This window comes from Podarcis vaucheri (assembly GCF_965113315.1).
Source record: "Podarcis vaucheri genome assembly, chromosome: 2".
In the NCBI taxonomy this organism is placed as follows: domain Eukaryota; kingdom Metazoa; phylum Chordata; class Lepidosauria; order Squamata; family Lacertidae; genus Podarcis; species Podarcis vaucheri.
Window position 1 is genome coordinate 113,072,481 of NC_138760.1, and position 23,132 is coordinate 113,095,612.

A 23,132-nucleotide genomic window follows, 5' to 3' on the forward strand; every position below is an offset into this window, starting at 1 on the left:
CGGGGTACCACTGTACTGCTTTGAGGCAATCAACTGAAGATCACATAACCTTAAGTTATAATTTGACCGTTACAGCAAGACTAATTGTGCTGGAAACACGATGCTGCCTTATGCCAGGCTTTGCCAACCTGGTGCCCTCTGTACTGGTTGGAGTTGCTGGGAGTTCGAGTCCAATCACTGCCAACATCCCTCCAAGGCCCCAAGCAAGCTTTCTCCAGAGTTTGCCACCTCTATAGTGGAAGCGTTTGTATGCTGATAGTGACAGCATCTCTGCTGTTCTGCGAGGTTTTCTTTTTTCCTCAGCTTCCAGCTGGTGATGTTCCTTCCGCTGAGCAGATGTTTACATAGCTCCTGAAACGAGAAGAGAAAATTAAGTGGCTTGTTCCTGGAAAGAAGCACTAGGCTGCTATCCTGACATCACTTAGGTCCAGCACCAAGGGCCTTCTGGCGGTTCCCTCGCTGCGAGAAGCCGAGTTACAGGGAACCAGGCAGAGGGGCTTCTCGGTAGTGGCACCCGCCCTCCCACCAGATGTCAAAGAGAAAAATAACTACCAAACTTTTAGAAGACATCTGAAGGCAGCCCCTGTTTAGGGAAGCTTTTAACGTTCAATAGGTTATTTTATTTTAGTGTTTTGTTGGAAGCCGCCCAGAGTGGCTGGGGAAACCCAGCCAGATGGGCGGGGTATAAATTATAAATTATTATTATTAGGGCAGGCCCTATCCACATGGATAGGATCTTGGCCACGTGTATCTGATAAAACGCTCTCTGGCCAGGCAACTTTTGCACTCTGCTGACCTCTGTATGCCAAGGATGCTGCTGCTCCTGTTGTTGCTGTTAAGTTTTTTCTGCCGTAAGATAACTTTCTACATTGACTGCTCCGTCAAAGAACCATTGCGTGTTGCAGAGGATTCTGGGAAACGTTCTGCAGCATAAAGTCTGTTCATGGAGAGGGAGTTTCCTAAACTGGCCTATTGCCGAGTGTGAACTGAGAGTGCAAAAGAAAAAAACTCTTCTGTACAGTGGTGCCTTGGTTCTCAAATGCCTTGGTACTTAAACAACTTGGAACCCAAACACTGCAAAACCTGGAAGTAAGGGTTCCAGTTTGCAAACTTTTTCTGGAAACTGAACGTGCTCCGTTTTGAGTGCCACACTTCCGTTTTAAGTGTTACGCTGAGGTCTGTCTATTTTTGCTATTTATTTTGCACTTTTGTTTTTGCGGCTTTTTTGTTTTGTTTTTGTGACTGTGGAATCCAGTTCAGCTACAGATTGATTGATTGTGTGAATGCGGTACATAGTTTATTGCTTTTATTTTATGGATCAATGATCTCGTTAGATAGTAAAATTCATGTTAAATTGCTGTTTTAGGGGTTGTTTTTAAAAGTCTGGAACAGATTAATCCATTTTGCATTACTTTCTATGGGAAAGTGCGCCTTGGTTTTCGAACACTTTGGTTTTCCAACGGACTTCCGGAACGGATTAAGTTTGAGAACCAAGGTGCCGCTGTAGTTGCACACTGCAGAGGGAGCAGAGCGGGGCATCGGTAGTAGGGGTTTAGCTGTGGTTCAGTAGCTGCTTTTGAGCTATCCACCAGGCATCTCGGTGGCATGTGAGAATGTATAGGACACTATTGTTTCAGCATTCCATGGAATACAGTTTGAAATGCAGTTCATCCCTCCCACCCCCCACCCCGCTTTTCAAGTTGCATTTCCTGTTCCCACCAGAGGGCAGGGATGTCTGCCAATGCAGATTTCCTGTTTGGTTTCCCTGCCGCTTCAGCACCACACACACACAGACACACACACACAGACACACACACACCCTTCCCAGGACGCCTGCTCACGAAGCTGCTATCTGTGCATGCACAATAGTAGTACACTTCAGCTTAAATGTGGCTTATTTTTTTCCCTTCGGATTGCAACCGGTTAGAGGGGAAACACATCAGAAATGTCAAGGTAGATATAGACTGTGGACTGCTGCCTTAAGCACGCAAGTGGAGTCGGGGTGGGGGGACCATTCTGCAGTATACCTGAAGGAGCGTCTCCGCCCCCATCATTCTGCCCGGACGCTGAGGTCCAGTGCCGAGGGCCTTTTGGCGGTTCCCTCGCTGCGAGAAGCCAAGTTACAGGGAACCAGGCAGAGGGCCTTCTCGGTAGTGGCACCCGCCCTGTGGAACGCCCTCCCACCAGATGTCAAAGAGAGAAACAACTACCAGACTTTTAGAAGACATCTGAAGGCAGCCCTGCTTAGGGAAGCTTTTAATGTTTAATAAAGGTAAAGGGACCCCTGACCATTAGGTCCAGTCACAGACGACTCTGGGGTTGTGGTGCTTATCTCGCTTTATTGGCCGAGGGAGCCGGTGTACAGCTTCCGGGTCATGTGGCCAGCATGACTAAGCGCTTCTGATGAACCAGAGCAGCGCACGGAAACGGCGTTTACCTTCCTGCCAGAGCGGTACCTATTTATCTATTTGCACTTTGACGTGCTTTCGAACTGCTAGGTTGGCAGGAGCAGGGACTGAGCGATGGGAGCTCACCCTGTCGTGGGGATTCCAACTGCTGACCTTCTGATCGGCAAGTCCTAGGCTCTGTGGTTTAACCCACAGCGCCATAGGTTATTGTATTTTAATATTCTGTTGGAAGCCGCCCGAGTGGCTGGGGAAACCTAGATGGGCGGGGTATAAATAATTTATTATTATTATTATTATTATTGGTAGTAGTAGTAGTAGTAGTATTATATTCAAAAGCCAGCGTCTCCTTTCCTCACAATGGCTGCCAGCTGCTTTGGGGAAAACCACAAATTGCGTGTGAAGGCAACACCCCCCTTCCCCGCTCTGGTATTCACAAGCAAACCTTGATTTCGGCAGTGGCTCCAACTCCCTTTTCTGATTCACTTCTCAAAACAAAGCCAATCAGAAATGTACGTGGATGAAAGGGGCATGACCCCCAAGTTTGTGATGAATGAATTTACGGCTCAAGCTGCATGAGCTTCAGCTGATCTAAGCACAGAAATCTTCGAAATAATCTCTGCAAGTTGTAATCTAGAATTTAGCCACCCTGTGCTGTAAAGATTAGCGTTTGCCACCCAATTTTGCCCCTGCCTACTGAAACCAATTAAAATTGGTATAATGTCCTTTTAGGAAAAGACCATGACTGTGGCGTTCAGACTCTGTGGGGAGAGTCGCTCATCCTGAGGAGAAATCTGGGCCTGTTCATTGGCACACTACATTTTTATCCTGCCTTTCCTTCAAGGAGCTCAAGGCAGCGTCCGTGGTTCTTTTTTACAGGACCGTCTCTCCTGGTATGCCCCGCAGAGGACCTTCAGGTCCATGAATAACCATAGTTTAGAGGTCCCGGGCCCTAAGGAAGTCAGACTATCCTCCACCAGGGCCAGGGCCTTTTCAGTGATGGCTCCAACCTGGTGGAATGCTCTGTCCCATGAGACCAGGGCCCTTCAGGATTTAACCTCCTTCCGTCGGGCCTGTAAGACAGAGCTATTCCACCTGGCCTTTAATTTGAATTCAGCCTGATCTTTTATTTCCCTTCCCTTCTCTTCCCTCCCCCTCCCCTTTTATGAAGATTACCCGCTCTGAGACCCCACAGCTAATTCTCCCCTGGCCTCCTCGCTGGCCCAAGCAGGAATTCGGCCAGCTATCCCTGGGGATTATCTAATGCTTATTTGCCCTAAATTGATTTCTGAATTTTGAATTTTATTGTTATTCATGTTTTCATACTGTATTTTATGCTGCTTTTATAATTAAGTGTTTTAAATTTGTTGTTAGCCGTCCTGAGCCCAGTTTTTGAACTGGGAAGGGCGGGGTATAAATAAAAATTTATTATGATGATTTGCCTCCTCCCGTTTTAACCACACAAAAGCCCTGTGAAGTAGGTGAGGCTGAGAGATGGCAACTGGCCCAAGGTCACCCAAAAACTTCATGGCTGAGCAGGGATTCGAACCCAGTTCTCCTAACACTTTAGGAGGCATGGCTCTTCCCATCGCACAGGCAAAAAAAATCATGGGAACTGTAGTTTACCATCACAGAGCTATCATTCCCTGCACCCTGAACTAAGTAGACTTCCCATGATTATTTGGAGGAAGCAGTGAGATTTAAATGCATGGTTCAGACATTCGACACTAACCAGTACAGTGGTGCCCCGCAAGACGAATGCCTCGCAAGACGGAAAACTCGCTAGACGAAAAAGTTTTCCGTTTTGGAGGTGCTTCGCAAAACGAATCTCCTATGGGCTTGCTTCGCAAGACGACAATGTCTTGCGAGTTCCTGCTGGTTTTTTTTCCTCCCCCCTTTTTCTAAGCCGCTAAGCCGCTTATCAGCTGATCCGATCAGCAGATAAGCCGCAAAAAGCAGCTAAAAGCCGCTAATAGCGCTAATCTTTCAATGGGCTTGCTTCCCAAGACGAAAAAAACCGCTAGACAAAGAGAATCACAGAACGGATTCTTTTCATCTTGCGAGGCACCACTGTACCTACCCCCCACAAACACAAAGAGACACACTCAACTTCCTGCTTGCAGGAACCCTGGAGTCACAGCTCAGCAACCTTAGTAGCTGACGTTTCACCACTGAAATTGAGTGCTTGCAATTTGTTATATGGCAAAGGCCCAGTGATTGGCAACCACATTGGAATGCGGTGTGAACTTACTTGCTCTGTGACCTACTGAGAATCAGGCCAGATTTCTGTCCTCATATTTCTGCTCCCTCATCCTAACCGTGTCCTGGGCGCTTCTTAGTGATGGCTTCGTTGAAGTGGCCAGAGGCTAGACAGTTTTTGCTGACGGACTGCCCAGCTGCTAATAGTAACTTCAAGGTGAGATTACTGTAATGCGTTATATGTAGGGCTGTCTCTGAAGATGCATCAGAAACTTCAGCTAGTGCAGAATTCAGCGGCCAGGTTGCTCACCGAAGCAAGATGGTTTGAGCATAATACACCGATCCTGGTCCGACTGCACTGGCTACCAATGAATTTCCAGGCCCAATACAAAGTGCTGGTTTTGACATAAAGCCTTAAATGGCTCAGGACCGCAATACCTCAAGGACCACCTCTTTCCATATGAACCTACCCGGACCCCGAGATCATCTTCTGAGGTCCTCCTTCGTGTGCCGCCTCCTTGAGAGGTCCCGAGGGTGGCAACACGAGAACAGGGCCTTCTCGGCAGTGGCTCCCCCGCCTGTGGAATGCTCTCCCCAGGGAAGTTCGCCTGACGCCTTCACTTCACACCTTTAGGCACCAGGCAAAAATGTTCCTTTTTAACCAGGTCTTGGGTTGATCTGATGGATATCCTATACCCTTTTAAAATGTGGCTCCTTTGGGGTGGGTGTCATTGGGTTATTATTATTTTGATTTTATATATTGTGATCTTTTCTGTGAACTGCCCTGAGACCTCCGGGTCTAAGGCGGTATATAAATTCAAACAAACAAACAACGGTGTAACTTTCAGATGGCTCTCCGAGTTTGGCTGCTCTTTCATCTGTGCAGCTGATGAGCTACAACTTGGCGGTGTGTGTGTGTTATTCTTTCTCTGCTCCCTACCTGTTTCCTGCTTGGCAGGGGGTTGGACTCGATGGCCCTTGTGGTCTCTTCCAACTCTATGATTCTACCTGCAAATACCAATACCAGGACTAGTTTTGGATCCAAAGTAAAGAGCCAGTGTGTTTACAGTGGCTAGAGTGTGACTAGGGACTTTGGAGAGCCGGTTTCAAATCCCCACTCAGCCATCAATCTTGCTGCTGGTTGACTCTTGGCCACAGCTAACCTACCTCACAGCGTTGTTGTGGGGATTAAATGAGGAGGGGGAAGAACCCATAGCTGCCAACGTTTCCCCTTTTTTAAGGGAAATTCCCTTATTCCGAATAGGATTCCCCGCAAGAAAAGGGAAAAGTTGACAGCTATGGAAGAATCATGTATGCCACCTTCGGCTCCTTGGGGGGAAAAGGTGTGGGTATAAATGAAATAAATAAATAAATGCAATAGGGGGGAAAGCAAAGGAAACTCTGGGAATCTCCCCCGAAAGCCACAGAGCTAGCGATGGCCCCCACTTGCGTCCCGCTCTTTGTAAATCGCAAACATTTGAAAAGGGATTAGAGGAAAACTTACCTACGTCTCCTCCGCCGGCAAATTACTGCACCTGCCAGAATTGCGACTACAGCTATTAAAGCAATGACAATCCATATACTTAGCGCAGCCTTGTTTCCTCTGCCATCTGGGGAACACGGTAGACAAGAAAAGAAAAGGCGACAGGATTAGAGAGAGAGGAGACCCACAACAAGTCACTACGATGTTTCCACCCTACAACCAAGCTGAGTCTAACTGAACACAGTCTACTGTTGAATACCTACTCTGTGGCAGTGAGGGCAACGAACAAAATTACTTTTCCTCTCCTACAGAGTGTCAGTGTGAGGAGCTGTTCAGCAAGGCTGTTTTGAGTAGTCAGGGGTCTTCTGCACGCTGGCCCACATGAGGAGAATTCAGACCACTCGGCGGCCTGCTGTGGACAATTTGTTCCGCACTTTGCTGAGAAAACCACTTGGGATGCTATCGTTGACACAGGTCTGGTGGATGTAGCTTTGACCTCTGCTTAGTTACATCCTGTCTGGATTACTGTCCCTTGAAAAGTGCCCCCAAATTTCCATCTGGCCCATCAAGCTGCAACCAAACTGTTGAACCAGGGCTGAAAGACCTTATTCTTCCATATGAACTTGCTTAGCTTCTGTGATCTCTGGGGGAGGCCCTACTCTAAGGCCCGCCACCCTTAGGGCCACATTTGGTGGGGACATGGGAGAGGGCCTTCTTGGCAGCAGCTCCCAGACTTTGAAAGTCCTTCCCTAAGTCCCTCCCCAAAGCTGTCTCTGCTATCCTTCCACCAGTAGGTGAAGACTTTCTTGTTTCAGGTCTCCAGCTTGCGTCCCAAGTCAATGGCGGTTGCCCCCCACAGGCAGCGAGGAGCTTCAGGCAGGGGGGAACCCGGATTTATGAGGGCACATCCTGGCAATGTTCCCCAGTGGGGTCTGGGGAGTTCACTGCATCCCACTGTGCTGCTCAAGCCTGATTGGAAAATGAATGAAAAACAACAAGAACGAACGGCTGCCAAATAGATCTGGCAAGAGGCCAAATTTGAGAAAAGATTTTATTCTTAACTGTGTACAGAGGAAGAACTTTTAATACTGGAGCCTGGGCATGTATTCTGTGAGTTATTTATGGCTGCAGCGCATACTCTAGTTGGTGAACAGCGGAAGGAATGGAAAATGACCTTGTACCATCCAGATAAACACTGCAATGAACTGAACAATGGAAGGGAGTAATAAAATAATAATAATAATAATAATAATAATAATAATAATAATAATAATAATAATTTATTATTTATACCCCGCCCATCTGGCTGGGTTTCCCCAGCCACCCTGGGCGGCTACCAACCAAATATTAAAAACCTCAGTGTCCAGGCTGCATGATGGGGGTGGACACTCTCCTTCAGGTATACTGGACCGAGGCCATTTAGGGCTTTAAAGGTCAACACCAACACTTTGAACTGTGCTCAGAAACGTACTGGGAGACAATGAAGATCTTTCAGGACCGGTGTTATATGGTCTCGGCAGCCACTCCCAATCACCAGTCTAGCTGCCGCGTTCTGGATTAATTGCAGTTTCTGAGTCACCTTCAAAGGTAGCCCCACGTAGAGCGCATTGCAGTAGTCCAAACGGGAGATAACCAGAGCATGCACCACTCTGGCAAGAAAGTCTGCGGGTAGGTAGGGTCTCAGCCTGCGTAGCAGATGGAGCTGGTAGACAGCTGCCCTGGACACAGAATTGACCTGCGCCTCCATGGACAGCTGTGAGTCCAAAATGACTCCCAGGCTGCGCACCTGGTCCTTCAGGGGCACAGTTACCCCATTCAGGACCAGGGAGTCCTCCACACCAGCCCACCAGGTCTGAAACACCATTGTACATGAAGGACTACACACATGAAATGGATTTTATACTTATAAGATGTAACAGAGGCGCTGTTTGTAAAGAGGGACAAGAATTCAGCTGTAATGATGATGTAACTGAGAGTGAAAGATGACAACTGGACACTAAATAAATGATGCAGCTATTGGAGGAAACGATCGACATATGTTTGCAACTGGAGCGGGAAACCTGATTTCAAGAAACTGTATTAAATGTAATTTGGTTGGATTTGTAATAATTTGGAAAATTAATAAAAATAATTTGGAAAAAGATTTTCTTGTTCCAACAGACCTTTGGGATTTAACAGATATTTAAGGAAAGGACTTTTAATAGTGCTGCACTGTTTTTACTGTTTGTGTTTTAATAGATCCTGTTCTTCACATTGCTTTATATATTTTAGAATTTAATTAACCTTTAATGATGACCTTTTCTATGTTTTTAGCTTTCTGCATTTTATTTGTCCTGTTTTAATTTGTGTAAGCTGCCTTGCATCCTGGTTTGGGGAAAAGGTGAGATGTAAGTAAATTATAATAGTAACAACAGTAATAATTGTTTTCGGTTCTTTGCAAACCACTTTGAGAGGTGGGGTTTGTTTCTTTGTCTGTTTACAATCAAGCGATGCATGCATTGCATGAACTAAAATATGTAAATAAATGATATGTATAGTTAAAGCCATGGTTTTCCCAGTAGTGATGTATGGAAGTGAGAGCTGGACTATAAAGAAGGCTGATCGCCAAAGAATTAATGCTTTTGAATTCTGGTGCTGGAGGAGACTCTTGAGAGTCCCATGGACTGCAAGAAGATCAAACCTCTCCATTCTGAAGGAAATCAGCCCTGAGTGCTCACTGGAAGGACAGATCGTGAAGCTGAGGCTCTAATACTTTGGCCACCTCATGAGAAGAGAGGACTCCCTGGAAAAGACCCTGATGTTGGGAAAGATGGAGGGCACAAGGAGAAGGGGACGACAGAGAATGAGATGGTTGGACAGTGTTCTTGAAGCTACGAACATGAGTTTGACCAAACTGCGGGAGGCAGTGGAAGACAGGAGTGCCTAGAATCATAGAATCATAGAGTTGGAATAGACCACAAGGGCCATCGAGTCCAACCCCCTGCCAAGCAGGAAACACCATCAGAGCACTCCTGACATATGGTTGTCAAGCCTCTGCTTAAAGACCTCCAAAGTAGGAGACTCCACCACACTCCTTGGCAGCAAATTCCACTGTCGAACAGCTCTTACTGTCAGGAAGTTCTTCCTAATGTTTAGGTGGAATCTTCTTTCTTGTAGTTTGGATCCATTGCTCCGTGTCTGCTTCTCTGGAGCAGCAGAAAACAACCTTTCTCCCTCCTCTATGTGACATCCTTTTATATATTTGAACATGGCTACCATATCACCCCTTAACCTCCTCTTCTCCAGGCTAAACATGCCCAGCTCCCTTAGCCGTTCCTCATAAGGCATCGTTTCCAGGCCTTTGACCATTTTGGTTGCCCTCCTCTGGACACGTTCCAGTTTGTCAGTGTCCTTCTTGAACTGTGGTGCCCAGAACTGGACACAGTACTCCAGGTGAGGTCTGACCAGAGCAGAATACAGTGGCACTATTACTTCCCTTGATCTAGATGCTATACTCATCACTGCCTGGCGTGCTCTGGTCCAGGGGGTCACGAGTCGGACACGACTAAACGACTAAACAACAACAACAAAAATGTACTAATCCTCTCTTGAACCACAAATCCCAACTGTGGTGAAACCTTCACTTTGATTGGTTAAAGTTGTTCCTGGGGAGAGATGAAAATATCTATGAAGTGCATGCAGTAACCAATCATGTTATGTAACCAAACAGCAGAAATAGCGCTTCGTATTTCATAATCGTCCCGGCGAGGTTCAAGAGTCAACAAAAAAGGCGAGGTTTCTGCAATTGTCTGCCCACTGAAAGGCTCGAGATACTGTAATCTTTGCAGGCTGGCTCAGTAAACAAGTTGGCTCAGTAATCAAGATAGGAACTTTTCTTTTTCTTTCAAAATAACTTCTCATTTGTGGTGAAGTTCCAGCTAACCCCGGAAACAATTTTAGCAGAATAAGGACCAGCAAGGGGATGGGGTGTGGGAATTATCGCTGCCATCCCTTGCCATTCAAAAATAAAGCAGTAGCTAATGCGTGCCACCCTCTTCCTAACAGAGACGTGCAATATTTTTCTATACCCAAAGTACCTACCCCAAGGGATGATTTTCACCCCCAGGCTGATGTGCTGCACCCTGCAAGCGTATCTGTGCTCATCCGCTGACTTAATAACCAGAGTACTCCTGATCTGGTAAGTCAGGTCGTGGTTAGGCAGTATCTCGGTGGAGTTGAAGTCTGAGCTGGGCAGCTCTTTCTCATCCTGCAGCCAGGAGACGTTGATGGGTCGTGGGTAGAAGCCGGTGACTCGGCAAACCAGCAGCAAAGAGTCGGGGGCTGGCGGGGTCTTGTGGGTGAAGACCTGATAGTCTGGCGACACTGAGAGAGCAGTACAGTTCAGAACGTAAGTGACATATGCTTACAAAGCCATATCACGCTATGCTCTGGCCCGAGCCTCCCAGAATCTGAGATGATTTGCACAAGCACTGGATGTGCGGTGTCAGGAGCCGTCCTACTCTCGGGTAGGACCCTGGTAGAGACACATGCCCAACTGGCATGTTCTCTCGCTCCTGGTCGATCATTTGGGAGCTTCAAAAGCTTTCTTCTGCCCGAACATCACAGCGACTGATGCCTTGGAGACATCGGCACACCGCAGAAACTTCACAGCTTGTGTAAGAGACCTCAGCAGCTCAGCATTTTGGCTAATCTACCTTATTTTCATATAAACACACACGGAGCACTGCAACATGGCTCCCTCTCTCTCTAGCATCAGATAGCAAAGAGAGAGAACAAAGGACAATAGTCCCACTTCACGGAACACAGTAACACAAGCATCCTGTCTCTGTCACTTCCCACTCTGCAGAATGAAAACCTACACCGTCATGGGAAAGACAACAATCCCATGACTGCAGACACGGGGAATGAATCTCCAATATGCGGCACCCATTTGAGATTGCTGCACGCAGTCACCTCCCTGTCTTGTGTACAGAAGAGTCGCAAGTAGATTCAGCTGTGTAGGAGGTTATGCTTTTTATGTGTCGTTACATTTGGGGTCATTTGAGGTGGGATGTGCAACACATTTAATACCTATTAAACCAAACTGGGGTGTGTGTGTGTGGGTGGTCAAGAACAGGTAAGGTGGCAGTCTCTCCAAACAAAAACAGCCTGTTGGATTAGCCCTGTATCCTGTTCTCACAGCAGCCAACAGATGCCTGTGGGGTAACCCGAAATCAGGATTTGAGCACAATAGTGCTTTCCACCTGCCTGGCCTGTGGCTTCCAGCAACTGGGATTCAAAGTCACAGCATTACTGCCTCGGACTTTAGAGGCAGAGCATAGCAAATGGTGCAGGGATTGTTCTTTCACAGAACTAGTTCCGACTATTAGCTTAGAGGCTTCAGAAGAGGAGTGGGGAACCTTGGGGCCTGTTTTGCTGGACTACAATTCCCATCAGCCCCAGCTAGCATAACAATGGCAAGTGGCAGTGGGAGATGTAGTTCAGGAGCGTCACAGGTTTACCCACACTTGTTTCAGGACCTCATCAAGGTAACTGAAGTAGCCCTGTTCTAGCTTCTGCTGTAAAGGTAAAAGGTGAGGTAAAGGACCCCTGGACGGTTAAGTCCAGGCAAAGGCGACTGTGGTGTTGTGGCGCTCATCTCGCTTTCCGGCGTTTGTCCACAGATAGCTTTCCGGGTCATGTGGCCAGCATGACTAAACCACTTCTGGCACAATAGGATACTATGACGGAAGCCAGAGTGCATAGAAACACTGTTTACCTTCCCGCCGCAACGGTACCCATTTATCTACTTGCACTGGCGTGCTTTCGAACTGCTAGGTTGGCAGGAGCTGGGACAGAGCAAAGGGAGCTCACTCCATTGAGGGGATTCGAACTGCCAACCTTCCGATCGGCAAGCCCAAGAGGGTTTAGACCACAGCGCCGCCCGTCTCCCTGCCCATCAGGATGGCCGAGTGGTCTAAGGCACCAGACTCAAGGTTGATTCCTTCCCACCTCTTGGGTGTTCTGGTCTCCAAATGGGGGTGTGCGTTCAAATCCCACTTCTGACACATCCTTCTGCTGTGACATGATCAAAGGGCCAAAGTGTAATTCAGATCAAATATGCGTGAGCAGCAGGAGCAGATTGCTGGAGTTCTTGCTCAAAACCACAGACCCCCTTGAAAGTGGATTATTAGCCCAAGAGTGGGAAGCTTCCAGTCTGTGCAATTGGGAAGCGTAACGCCTGTGAGTTTTTTCCTCATTTATCTCGGGGGGGGGGGAGAACGTGTGCTGCCCTTTGTTCCTTGGAGCAAAAAGAAAAAGGAAGTAAATAAATTGCTAGTTTCCAGCCTCACCCTGCCTCTGCACAGCCTCCTTTCCGGTCTCAAGGAAGGTGTTGTGAGCTCTGATGCACTGGCTCAGCAGAAAGAACTGTAGAGTTGCAACTGTGCCCTTGTCACCGTTCAGGATCTGTTGAACATAGGCAGCCATCGCATTCTCCTGCAGAGCAACCCAGCTGCCGTTATCTGCACTGAAGGTGACAATGGATTCTCCTTCTAAGGCAGCGTCGTAGAAGCCCCTCGTCGTGCTGTTGGACGTGGACTCACAAAAGATCAAGGACTGCACAACAAAAGGATCTGGGTGTTGAAATGAGTTATTGGGAGGTATAAAAGAAATGGAAAGGGAGTCCTTAGAAGGTAAAGATACAGGACCTTTCTCTGCAGCTTTTATTTTTTATGTTATTTTATTGTTTGAGGGTTCCCCCCCTCCACCACCCCCCAATCCAGTGGTATATAAATATTTTGAAGTAAAATGAACAAAACTTTGCAGCGCATTCTGATATGTTACATTCAGCAGAAGGCTCTTCTGGCTTAGGATCTGGGGGCTTCCCACCGCAAATTATTTCCTGCTCCCAAAAGACGGGTATATTAAGTCGGGTGCGAGCTTCTGCTAAAGATGTACAGAAATGGTGGCGCCTCTAAGGCAGAGGTGGTGGGAACTCTCAGCTCTCCCGATGTTTCTGCACTCCCAACTCCCATGAATTTAACCCCCACATTTGCAGGGATTGGGGTCACCCTCTCCACCCCCTCAAGTCCCATGAATTCCACATAGTGCATTATTAAATTATGGAGTTGGCTCCCACAAAATGGAGTGATGACCACCAACTTGGATGGGTTAAAAAAAAAATTAAACAAATCTGTGTTCCCTGAGGCTGATGGGAGTTTTAGTCCAAAGCGCCTTGAGGGCACTGGGTTCCAAAGCCTGCAAGAGACCAGGGGCCCATGATACACTGTCAGGCGGCAGAGCAACCAACCCCCATGCCAGGTTGCCAGGAACGGACAAGACAGGAAAAGGCCTTACCAGCTGTTTTCTATTCAATATTCACAGAGAGAGGCTTGGGAATGCAGCCTCTTGGGTCAATGGCGTTGTCCCGAGTGAGTCATCGCTACAAGTGCTGAGAAGGGTTTGCCAGGTTCTGGGAGAGGGAGGGTCTGGAATGCTTTCTAAAGGCACTGTGTCCGTCAGCTGTCTCCCCTCTGGCGCTTCTTCCTCTTCCTCCTCTCCCATTATTTTCCACTTTTCCCCTCATCTGCCTCTGAGCTGTGATCTCCCTCAAACCCCTGCTGTAATTCTGAACTGTCTTCTTCTTCTCTGGAAGGGTCAGGCTGGGGAGGCGGTTTCCACCATTCCTCCTCAGCCCAGTCCCTGACCTAGAAATACCCACAATGCAACTCTATACACACAGAGAGCAGGACCAAACCTGAGAATATGGGGCTGGGGGGGGATCAGATAACAGAGGAATCTCCTGTCACACACAGCCCAGTAGAGGCTGAGGGGCACAAGCCATTTAGATCAGGGGTCAGCAACCTTTTTCAGCCGTGGGCCGGTCCACTGTCCCTCAGACCATTTTTTTTTTTTTAAAAAATATGAACGAATTCCTATGCCCCACAAATAACCCAGAGATGCATTTTAAATAAAAGGACACATTCTACTCATGTAAAAACACACTGATCCCTGGACTGTCCGCAGGCTCGATCTAGAAGGTGGTTGGGCCGCATCCGGCCTCCGGGCCTTAGTTGCCTACCCCTGATTCAGATGATCTCTTCACCAAGGAGATACAGCACTCCTAGAAGAACAGAACCAGTGGCGATACTTACATCTGCCTTTGAGAAACATGACCATTTTGTTGATGGTTTGTACGAAGCCTAGGAAGTAGCCTTTGATAATCTTCAGCAGATCGTCCCACTCTTGAGGTGTGAGGCCGCTTATGCCCCAAGGCTGGAGGAACTTGAACTTCCAGGTGTTGGTATCCAACGTAACTACCGCCACGTCTCCCAGAAAAGTAGCGCCCTCGATGTCAGTGTCACTGGCATTGTGGAACACCACCGTCTGAAGCATGTGGAGGGCATGGGGTGTTTCTGGGAGAGGAAGGGAGGCTGGTGGGGGAAGAGTAGATAAATAAAGGCTGGCTGGCTCAGTTGGTTAGAGCATGGTGCTGATGATACCAAGGCCGCGGGTTCGAGCCCCGTATGGGAGAGCTGCATATTCCTGCATTCCAGGGGGTTGGACCAGATGACTCTCATGATTCTGTGAATAATAAAAAGGTAAAGGGACCCCTGACCATTAGGTCCAGTCGTGACCGACTCTGGGGTTGCAGCGCTCATGTCACTCTATTGGCAGAGGGAGTAGGCGTACAGCTTCCGGGTCATGTGGCCAGCATGACTAAGCCGCTTCTGGCGAACCAGAGCAGCGCACGGAAATGCTGTTTACCTTCCTGCCGGAGTGGTACCTATTTATCTACTTGCACTTTGACATGCTTTTGAACTGCTAGGTTGGCAGGAACTGGGACTGAGCAATGGGAGCTCACCCCGTCACGGGGATTCAAACCGCCGACCTTCTGATCAGCAAGTCCTAGGTTCTGTGGTTTAACCCACAGCGCCACCCGCACCCTGTCTATGAATAATAGGCAAGAGGAAACATCTAGGTCCCACTCAGATGGCCAATTGCTCCGGAGGGGAAGAGCTCCTCTGCCTTTAATATTAATAGTTGAGGAGAGAATTTTGACTGGTGATCGCATCAGGGGAAGACAGCCCGGGGGGGGGGTCCCACTTAGGAGAATGACCAGGAAAGCCCCCCCCCCGCCAGACACAGCAGGTGGGGCAGAACTATCCCTGCAACATCTGCGTCTCTGCAGCTAATCTGGGCAGGGCAGGTGGGTGACAAGATGCAAATACTGCACTCCTCCCAATGTGTCCACACAGCCACTGCCCTGCTCTACACACACACACACACACACACACACACACACACACACACCCCAGATCAGCTACAGCCACTCTTGTGTTGGTAAAGTTGCTCCACAGCTCGGCCAAACCACACTGGTGTTTGCAACCCTAAAAAGCCTCCCACCGGCTGTCACCATTTCTTTCTTACGTATAATCACAAGAAGGCAAGTCTATCTTCCATAGATAGATAAGAATCTTTATTTGCGTCAGCCATCGGCCATAGCAATAAAACAACAATACAACACACAAAGAATAAAACTAAAAAGTCAATTATATAAAATACATTTTAGGGGACGACAAAATAATAGTAGCAAAACATAACGATAATAATAGTAAAATCCTAGGAGAGGAATCTGGGCGAGGACGCTAATGTCACTCAGGTAGCAGCTCTCAATCTCATTGCTCTCTCGACAAATTTGGCAACCTTCTCTGTTGTTGAGCCGTTCTGGTCGGCCAGGAGTGAGAACAGCTTGGCTTCGCAAGAGTGGCCCGGGATGGCAGACAGGAGCGGCGCGATGGTCTCGTCCCTGAGATCTTTATATAGGGAGCAATATACAGTACATGTGGGACCAATCTGCTCTTGGCCCAGGAGCCCCCTAATAGTACGCCAGAAGGAGGTTGAATCTTTCTCATTCGAGGCCTTCACTAAGTTACACCAGGCCAATCTCTCAGCTTTTTGTTTTTTTGCCTTTAATAGCTGTTTATAGTTTCGTCTTAAATCGATGTAAGCCATAAATAGCAAGGGTGCTCCGGTGTTTCTGTAGTTCCGGTAGGTTGATCTCAGACGTTTCCTTGCTTGTCTACACTCCAAATCAAACCATCTCTCTTGATCCTTTGCCCGCTTTGTAACAGAATTAAGTATCTCAGTTGTTAGAAAGGTCTTTAGTCTTGCTAATAACTCGTTGAACGAGTCCAGTGCATGTCTACATAAAATCTTTGTGTAAGTTTTTAACTGTCTTTTATTGCTTCTTTTTTAGAATTTGGTGGCTCCTCAGCGTCTAATACTGGGTTTAAAAACAACAACAAAAATCACATTTGAGAGCGATTTAACCTTCCTGACTGGTAAAAAGGAAACTGAAATGCAACCACATCATTTTGGCGAGATTTCCTGTTTTTAAATCAAATGTGACGGCGTTCTTGGCAATCGGCCATTGACATGTATATTTAATTTAATAACACTACCCTAACTTTTCCCAACTGGCTCAACAACACTTACATCTTGCACCAGGTCCTGGGTGCCACTGAAGACTAAATCCAGGGTCGCCACCTTTTCCAGCCATTCTAGGGCACAGTTGTTTAGGGTACCAAGAAATTTTGCCTCTTTGTCATGATTGGAAAACATTGGCAGCCAGTTTGTGTCACTCACGACTTGGAACATTTCCTCTTTTGGGAGCTTCCTCAATTTCATTCCTCTTCTCAAGATCTCACTGAGCATTTTGAACAGAAGCACCCCTAGCACTAAATGACCATTGGGGCCCAGTATCACCACCCAAAACCATTCTGTGGACAAATCTGCTGCTTTGAGGATGTCTAACTTGCTGGACCGTAAAGAAGGCTGATCGCCGAAGAATTGATGCTTTTGAATTCTGGTGCTGGAGGAGACTCTTGAGAGTCCCATGGACTGCAAGAAGATCAAACCTCTCCATTCTTAAGGGAATCTGCCCTGAGTGCTCACTGGAAGGACAGATCCTGAAGCTGAGGCTCCAATACTTTGGCCACCTCATGAGAAGAGAAGACTCCCTGGAAAAGACTCTGATGTTGGGAAAGATGGAGGGCACAAGGAGAAGGGGACGACAGAGGACGAGATGGCTGGACAGTGTTCTCGAAGCTACCAGCATGAGTTTGACCAAGCTGCGGGAGGCAGTGGAAGACAGGAGTGCCTGGCGTGCTCTGGTCCATGGGGTCACGAAGAGTCGGACACGACTAAACAACAACAACAACAACTTGCTGAAATCAATGCCCCCTTTGCCATACAGACACACACACACACACAGCCCAGTACGTCCTTCCCTGCCCTTCCTACTTCCAGAGGCAACCACGTCCCACTGGTTCTCTCCGTTCCACCAAGTAAATGCAGAATTGCAGCTTTTGTTTGTTGCAAGGCAATGGACAAGAATATATTTGCTCCTATGAGATAATGCATTGTGTGTGTGCACGGAAATGTTTTAAAAACAAGAAAGGTAACACTAAAATCACAGACCATGCCCCAGTAGAAGTTACCCTTAAAACAGGTGAGGGAACGCAAACCACCCCATCGTGGTCCTTCAGTCCCATCCTAACCACAAATAAACAAATTAGAGAGAGTCTCACAAAAACTCTCCAAAACTACTTCAAGGAAAACAATGTAGACAATATAACAACTCCCCTCCTATGGGATGCAATGAAAGTGGTCACTAGAGGAGCTTGCATAAAAGAGAAAAAATCTCTTAAAAAACAAACCTCAAAAGTTAGCAAAACAGAACAAGACATCACGGTCCTCTCATCACGCTACAAACAAACAGGATCTAAAAAACTCCTTAAACTTATAGAACTAAAAAAGGAGAGAACTAGACTCCCTAGAAATGAACAAAACAATGGTCAACATTCTATACTCTAAACAACGCTTCTACAAGTTTGGAGGGGGAAAATTCCAGGCTATTAGCAAACAGGTGATAGGTTATCATTGGCTATCAGATAGAGACTGTATTTTGATACAGTTTAAAATTCTTGCATCCGTGCGTTAAAGAGATGTGCTGCGTGAAGTTTATTTAGACCTTGTTTATCTGCAAACCGTGTGAACACCTGTTTTTGGTACCAGCCACCATTTACTGCCACATTAACCGCAATAACGGTTTCGTTTTAGTGCAACTTGCAGAAGTGCGGGAGTTGAGACAGAACCCCTCCTATAACCCCTCTGAAGATGAAATAGTGCTCATCTTGTCTCCCTTTGCTGAGCTGACAGAGAGACCAGCCCATTCCTTTCCATTGAACAGTGGTCTGTGATGCCAAAATATCTATTCTCTACAGATGTCACCAAGTGAAATATCTCCCTGGCAAAACGTTTAGCACCTGCTAACCACATTAAACTATTGATATAGGCAGGTGCAGAATACGCTTTAAAAGTTGTCAACTCGACCCAGCATTGAGAATGCTGCTTTTCAAAAGACTGACAGTATTGTGGAACCTTAAAAAGACTATAATCATTTCCTTGTGGCACAAAGTTTGTGGTTTATAATACAGTGGTACCTCAGGTTACAGACGCTTCAGGTTGCAGAATCCGCTAACCCAGAAATAGTAGCGCCGGGTTAAGAACTTTACCTCAGGATGAGAACAGAAATCGTGTGCTGGCAGTGGGAGGCCCCATTAGCTAAAGCGGTACCTCAGGTTAAGAACAGTTTCAGGTTAAGAACGGACCTCCAGAACAAATTAAGTTCTTAACCCGAGGTACCACTGTACTAACTTGTTCAGGGCTGTTATAACAAAAAGAAATTCTGAAGAACTCCAAAAGGCTCTCTCCTCCTGAGTGAATGGGTGGGGAACCAGCAAATGCCATTTGTTGTAAACAAGTGTTAAAAGTGAGGTATGTCAGAGCGAAAATACGTAACTTTACATATATGCTCATGGGGTCTGAACAGCCAGGAAATTAACAGGAACAAGACTTTGGGTTCATCTTGATGGAGATGTTGCTGTGCCTGTGAAAAAGGTAAATTCCATGCTAGGGATCATGAAGAAAGGAACTGAAAAGAAAACTGCCAATATCCTAAAGCCATTACAGAAATCTTATGTTGTGGCCATATTTAGGAATACAGAATACAATTCTGGTCAGCTCACCTCAAAAAGGGTATTGTAGAGGGGGAAGAGGTTCAGAAAAGGGCAACTAAAAGGGATGAAGGTAAGGAACCGTTACACCTGTGAGGATGGGCTGCAGCCTTTGGAACTTTTTTTATGTTTAGAGAAAAGGTGACTAACATGTGACCTGATAAAAGTTGATAAGCTTGGAAAAAAGGGGATGGGGGGGGAACATTCTCCCTATTTCATAATACTGCAGCTTGCGGACACCCAGCAAAGCCAAATACAGTGGTACCTCGGGTTACATACGCTTCAGGTTACAGATTCTGCTAACCCAGAAATAGTACCTCGGGTTAAGAACTTTGCTTCAGGATGAGAACAGAAATGGCGCAGCTACAGCAGGAGGCCCCATTAGCTAAAGTGGTGCTTCAGGTTAAGAACAGTTTCAGGTTAAGTACGGACCTCCGGAACGAATTAAGTACTTAACCCAAGGTACCACTGTACTGGAAGATTCAGCACCGATTAAAAAAAATACTTCACGCACCACATAATGAAGACGCGGAACTTGTTCCCACAGGGAGCAGTGATGGTCGTCAACTTAGATGAGCAAATTCTTGGAGGGTAGGTAAAGGTCAAGGACCCATGGACGGTTAAGTCCAGTCAAAGGCGACTCTGGGGTTGCGGCGCTCATCTCGCTTTCAGGCCAAGGGAACCGGCGTTTGTCCACAGACAGCTTCCCAGATCATGTGGCCAGCAGGACTAAACCGCTTCTGGCACATTGGGACACCGTGATGGAAACCAGAGCGCACGGAAATGCTGTTTACCTTCCTGCTGGAGCGGTACCTATTTATCTACTTGCACTGGCGTGCTTTCAAACTGCTAGGTTGGCAGGAGCTACGACGGAGCAACCGGAACTCACCCCGTCGTGGGGATTCGAACCTGTGCTCAGGTCCCGCTTGCAGGTTTCCCCAGGCGTCTAGCTGGCCACTGTGAGAAGAACAGGAGGCTGGACAAGATGGGCCATTGGTCTGATCCAGCAGGGTCCTTCTTATGTTCTGACAAAGACCCATATTTTATTTATTTAGGTAAATTGCGTCACCATCACTCCAATTTCCCCAGGTTCTCTCCCCCCTCCCCGCATCTCTACTCAACATCACGCTCCGAATTCTAGATAAGCCTCCTTTGCATGACGCTTTCTCAAAGCCAGAGACCACACATGAAAAGCCACCCGTGCTCTGGAGGGTAGGACTCGAACCAATGGCTTCAAGTTACAAGAAAGGAGAATCCGATGAAACATCAGAAAGAACGTTCTGACAGTAAGACCTGTTTGACAGTGGAACGGTCTTCCCTCAGGAGGGTGTGGACTCTCCTTTCTTTGAAGGTTTTTAAGCAGAGGTCTGTCATGGATGGTTTAGCTGAGCTTCCTGCCATTGCAAGGGGGCTGGACTAGATGACCCTAGGGGTCCCTTCCAACTCTACTTTGGGACTTGGGGGGGGGCTTCTTAATATATATTTATATTTTCCCCAAATTTCATGAACTAACATTTAGATTAGATCAAAAAGTCAAGGACCCTGAAAGGATTTCCTGTTCCTCTATGGTTTGGAGAAAATCCAACGACAAGCGAAACCAACTAGTTTCAGTTTTCCCCACATCCTCCTTTGAGTCCCATGAAGGCAACACTGCGGCTACAGAAGAGGAAGCTGACCCCCAGAGCCGTCTTTCCCACAGGGCGCTGGCCTCTCAGGGGCGCCCCAGCAAGTGGGGGAGCTGCGCGGCTTTACTGGTGGCCTCCCCTTTCCCTGCCAGCTGCGCCCCGCCAACTACAGTGGTACCTCGGGTTAAGAACTTAATTCGTTCCAGAGGTCCGTTCTTAACCTGAAACTCTTCTTAACCTGAAGCACCGCTTTAGCTAATGGGGCCTCCCACTGCTGCCGCCATGCGATTTCTGTTCTCATTCTGAAGCAAAGTTCTTAACCTGAGGTACTATTTCTGTGTTAGCAGAGTCTGTAACCTGAAGCGTCTGTAACCTGAGGTACCGCTGTATATGGGTGGCAGGCGTGCAGCTTTCCTCCCAAGCCTCTGCAGGGATCGCTCTCCCACAGCGGCATGGGGGAGAGTTGCGCCCCCCCCAGATGGCTGGCAGTGCACAGCTACGGCCACCCCAACACTATCTGCGGTAATTTGGGGACGCTGGGTGGATATTTGCATCTGCTAAAGGCAGCCCTGCTGACCCCCAGCCCAGAGGCAGGCAGGAGGTGGCTGACTGGCTGGCTGTGGTTGGCGGGGGCATTGCTCCATTTGCCCGAATGAACCAGCCTCGGCCAGCTGTGGGTCTGCCACTGCTGCCACCCCAGTATCTGCCACAGAAGGTGGCCCTACTGGAAAGACAGCCCTACTCATTTTGAGAATCTGCATCCGGAGTCTCCTTTTGCCTTCACTAGAGTCCACTTGTGAATCTCCAAAGAAGGCAAACATCAAGACCCCCTAAACCTCCTTCCAAACTAAACAGCTCCAAGGAGCAAGCACTGCCCCCAAATCAAAAAGTGAGGTGAATGAAATGCTGGCAAGTACAGACAGGGATAATTCAGCACTTCAACAACTGTAATTCACAAACCGGATTTTATTTTACCTTGGCATCCTGGCATTAGCAAGCCAATTATTTCTTATTTTATTATTTCTCAAGTTTGTATACCACCCTTCACCCATAGATCTCAGGGCAACGTGGAAACACAAGATGAAATCACAAAATACACAACAGAAGCAGGGCCGGATTTAGGTTTGATGAGGCCCTAAGCTACTGAAGGTAATGGGGCCCTTTATATATATGTCCAGCTGTCCTTTGCCATGCAACCAGTCCATGCAGAATGTTGGCTCCCTATACAGTGGCACCTCCGGTTAAGTACTTAATTTGTTCTGTTCTTAACCTGAAGCACTATTTCTGGGTTAGCGGAGTGTGTAACCTGAAGCATATGTAACCTGAACCGTATGTAACCCAAGGTACCACTGTATATAGAAATGGGCAAACCAGTGATATTTTAGGGAACCGGCTAGCAGGCGGGGCCCATTACTTACATCCTAGGAACCCACACAACACAAAGCACTGTTGCTGTATGTAGGTTTCATTTCATTTGTTTTTATCTTATATTTTGGAAATGTACATCCAAGTTTTTTTCCCTTTAATTTTTTTGGGGGCCCCCAAGAGAGTGGGGCCCTAAACTATAGCTTGTTTAGCTTATACGTAAATCTGGCACTGAACAGAAGCAAGAACAAAACAAAACAATAGCCTAAACCTCCTACAAACGCGCATAAAAAGTTGAAGAGGGAAGTTTTCGCTTGGAGCTTGTCTGGGTAGAGCATTCCACAAATACAATTAACGAGTGCAATGCGATTTTTTAAATAAGAAATCATTTGTTTCGGTTTAATCCACAGGTGACAGCACAGAAACACTACTTCAAGGCTCGCATACTATGCCAAGCACTCCTTATTTCCAGGCAACTATCTCCCAAATTCCATTTAAAAAAGGAAGTTCACATACCTGGGCTGGCTCTGCAGGGCGACGAGGCGAGGAACCCAAAGAGCAGCAACACCCAGGCTGGAGATTGCAGGGCTCGCTTCTGGCCCCTTCTCACGTGCACGCTGGAAGCAGGGGCACGCGCGGAAAGCGAAAGTAGCTCGCTTTCCCTCCTCCCGCAGGGGAGATTCCTATTCCGCAAGGAAGAACCCACGGAGCGACGGCGGAACTCCAGGACACGGTCTCGCCCTCCCTGCGCCGGGATCGCATTTCTGCATGCAAAGCGGGCGCTCCCGGGCGACTTTCCCACGCCGGTTCCGTCCGCGCATCCTTGCACCTGCCTCATTCCCCGATGGGTGCCCTGCCACCCAGGGGTGGAGAAAGCAGTCCGAGCGGCAGCAGCAGCACCAGCTGCAGTTTTCCTGGGCTCCTGTGCTCGCTCGCCCGCCCTCTGCAGCCACTAGGGGAGGCCGTCTCGGGACGCGGCGCAGGCGAAGGCGAA

The 23,132-nt window shown here is 47.6% G+C and overlaps 1 protein-coding gene and 1 long non-coding RNA gene across 3 annotated transcripts in view; both read right to left on the bottom strand.

Annotated features, from left to right (window-relative positions):
* The window catches only part of LOC309525534, a 116,909-nt gene that overhangs the window by 83,034 nt on the left and 10,743 nt on the right, over positions 1-23,132 (bottom strand). The window lies entirely within an intron of this gene.
* Positions 20-23,102, bottom strand: LOC309525001 (antigen-presenting glycoprotein CD1d-like). 2 transcript variants are annotated; one of them, XM_082210313.1, is made up of 6 exons: positions 22,655-23,095; positions 14,223-14,501; positions 12,420-12,701; positions 10,168-10,449; positions 6,109-6,214; positions 20-351 (listed from the first exon to the last, which is right to left on the bottom strand). In XM_082210313.1, the coding sequence occupies exons 1-6, from the start codon at positions 22,974-22,976 to the stop codon at positions 300-302; spliced, it is 1,323 nt and encodes a 440-aa protein (XP_082066439.1). In that variant the 5' UTR covers positions 22,977-23,095; the 3' UTR covers positions 20-299. The 2 variants fall into 2 exon arrangements, with proteins under 2 accessions (XP_082066439.1, XP_082066440.1); XM_082210314.1 differs by lacking the exon at positions 6,109-6,214 and having other exon boundaries at positions 22,655-23,102.

What these genes read in the sequence shown, in the direction of transcription:
- LOC309525001 (XM_082210313.1), bottom strand. Translation starts at nt 22,976, where the DNA reads ATGAGGCAGGTGCAAGGATGCGCGGACGGAACCGGCGTGGGAAAGTCG. An exon ending in CATGTTTCTCAAAGGCAGAT is followed by an intron (nt 12,702 to 14,222) that starts GTAAGTATCGCC and finishes TTCAACACCCAG; the next exon opens with ATCCTTTTGTTGTGCAGTCC. An exon ending in GGAGGCTGTGCAGAGGCAGG is followed by an intron (nt 10,450 to 12,419) that starts GTGAGGCTGGAA and finishes CTGCTCTCTCAG; the next exon opens with TGTCGCCAGACTATCAGGTC.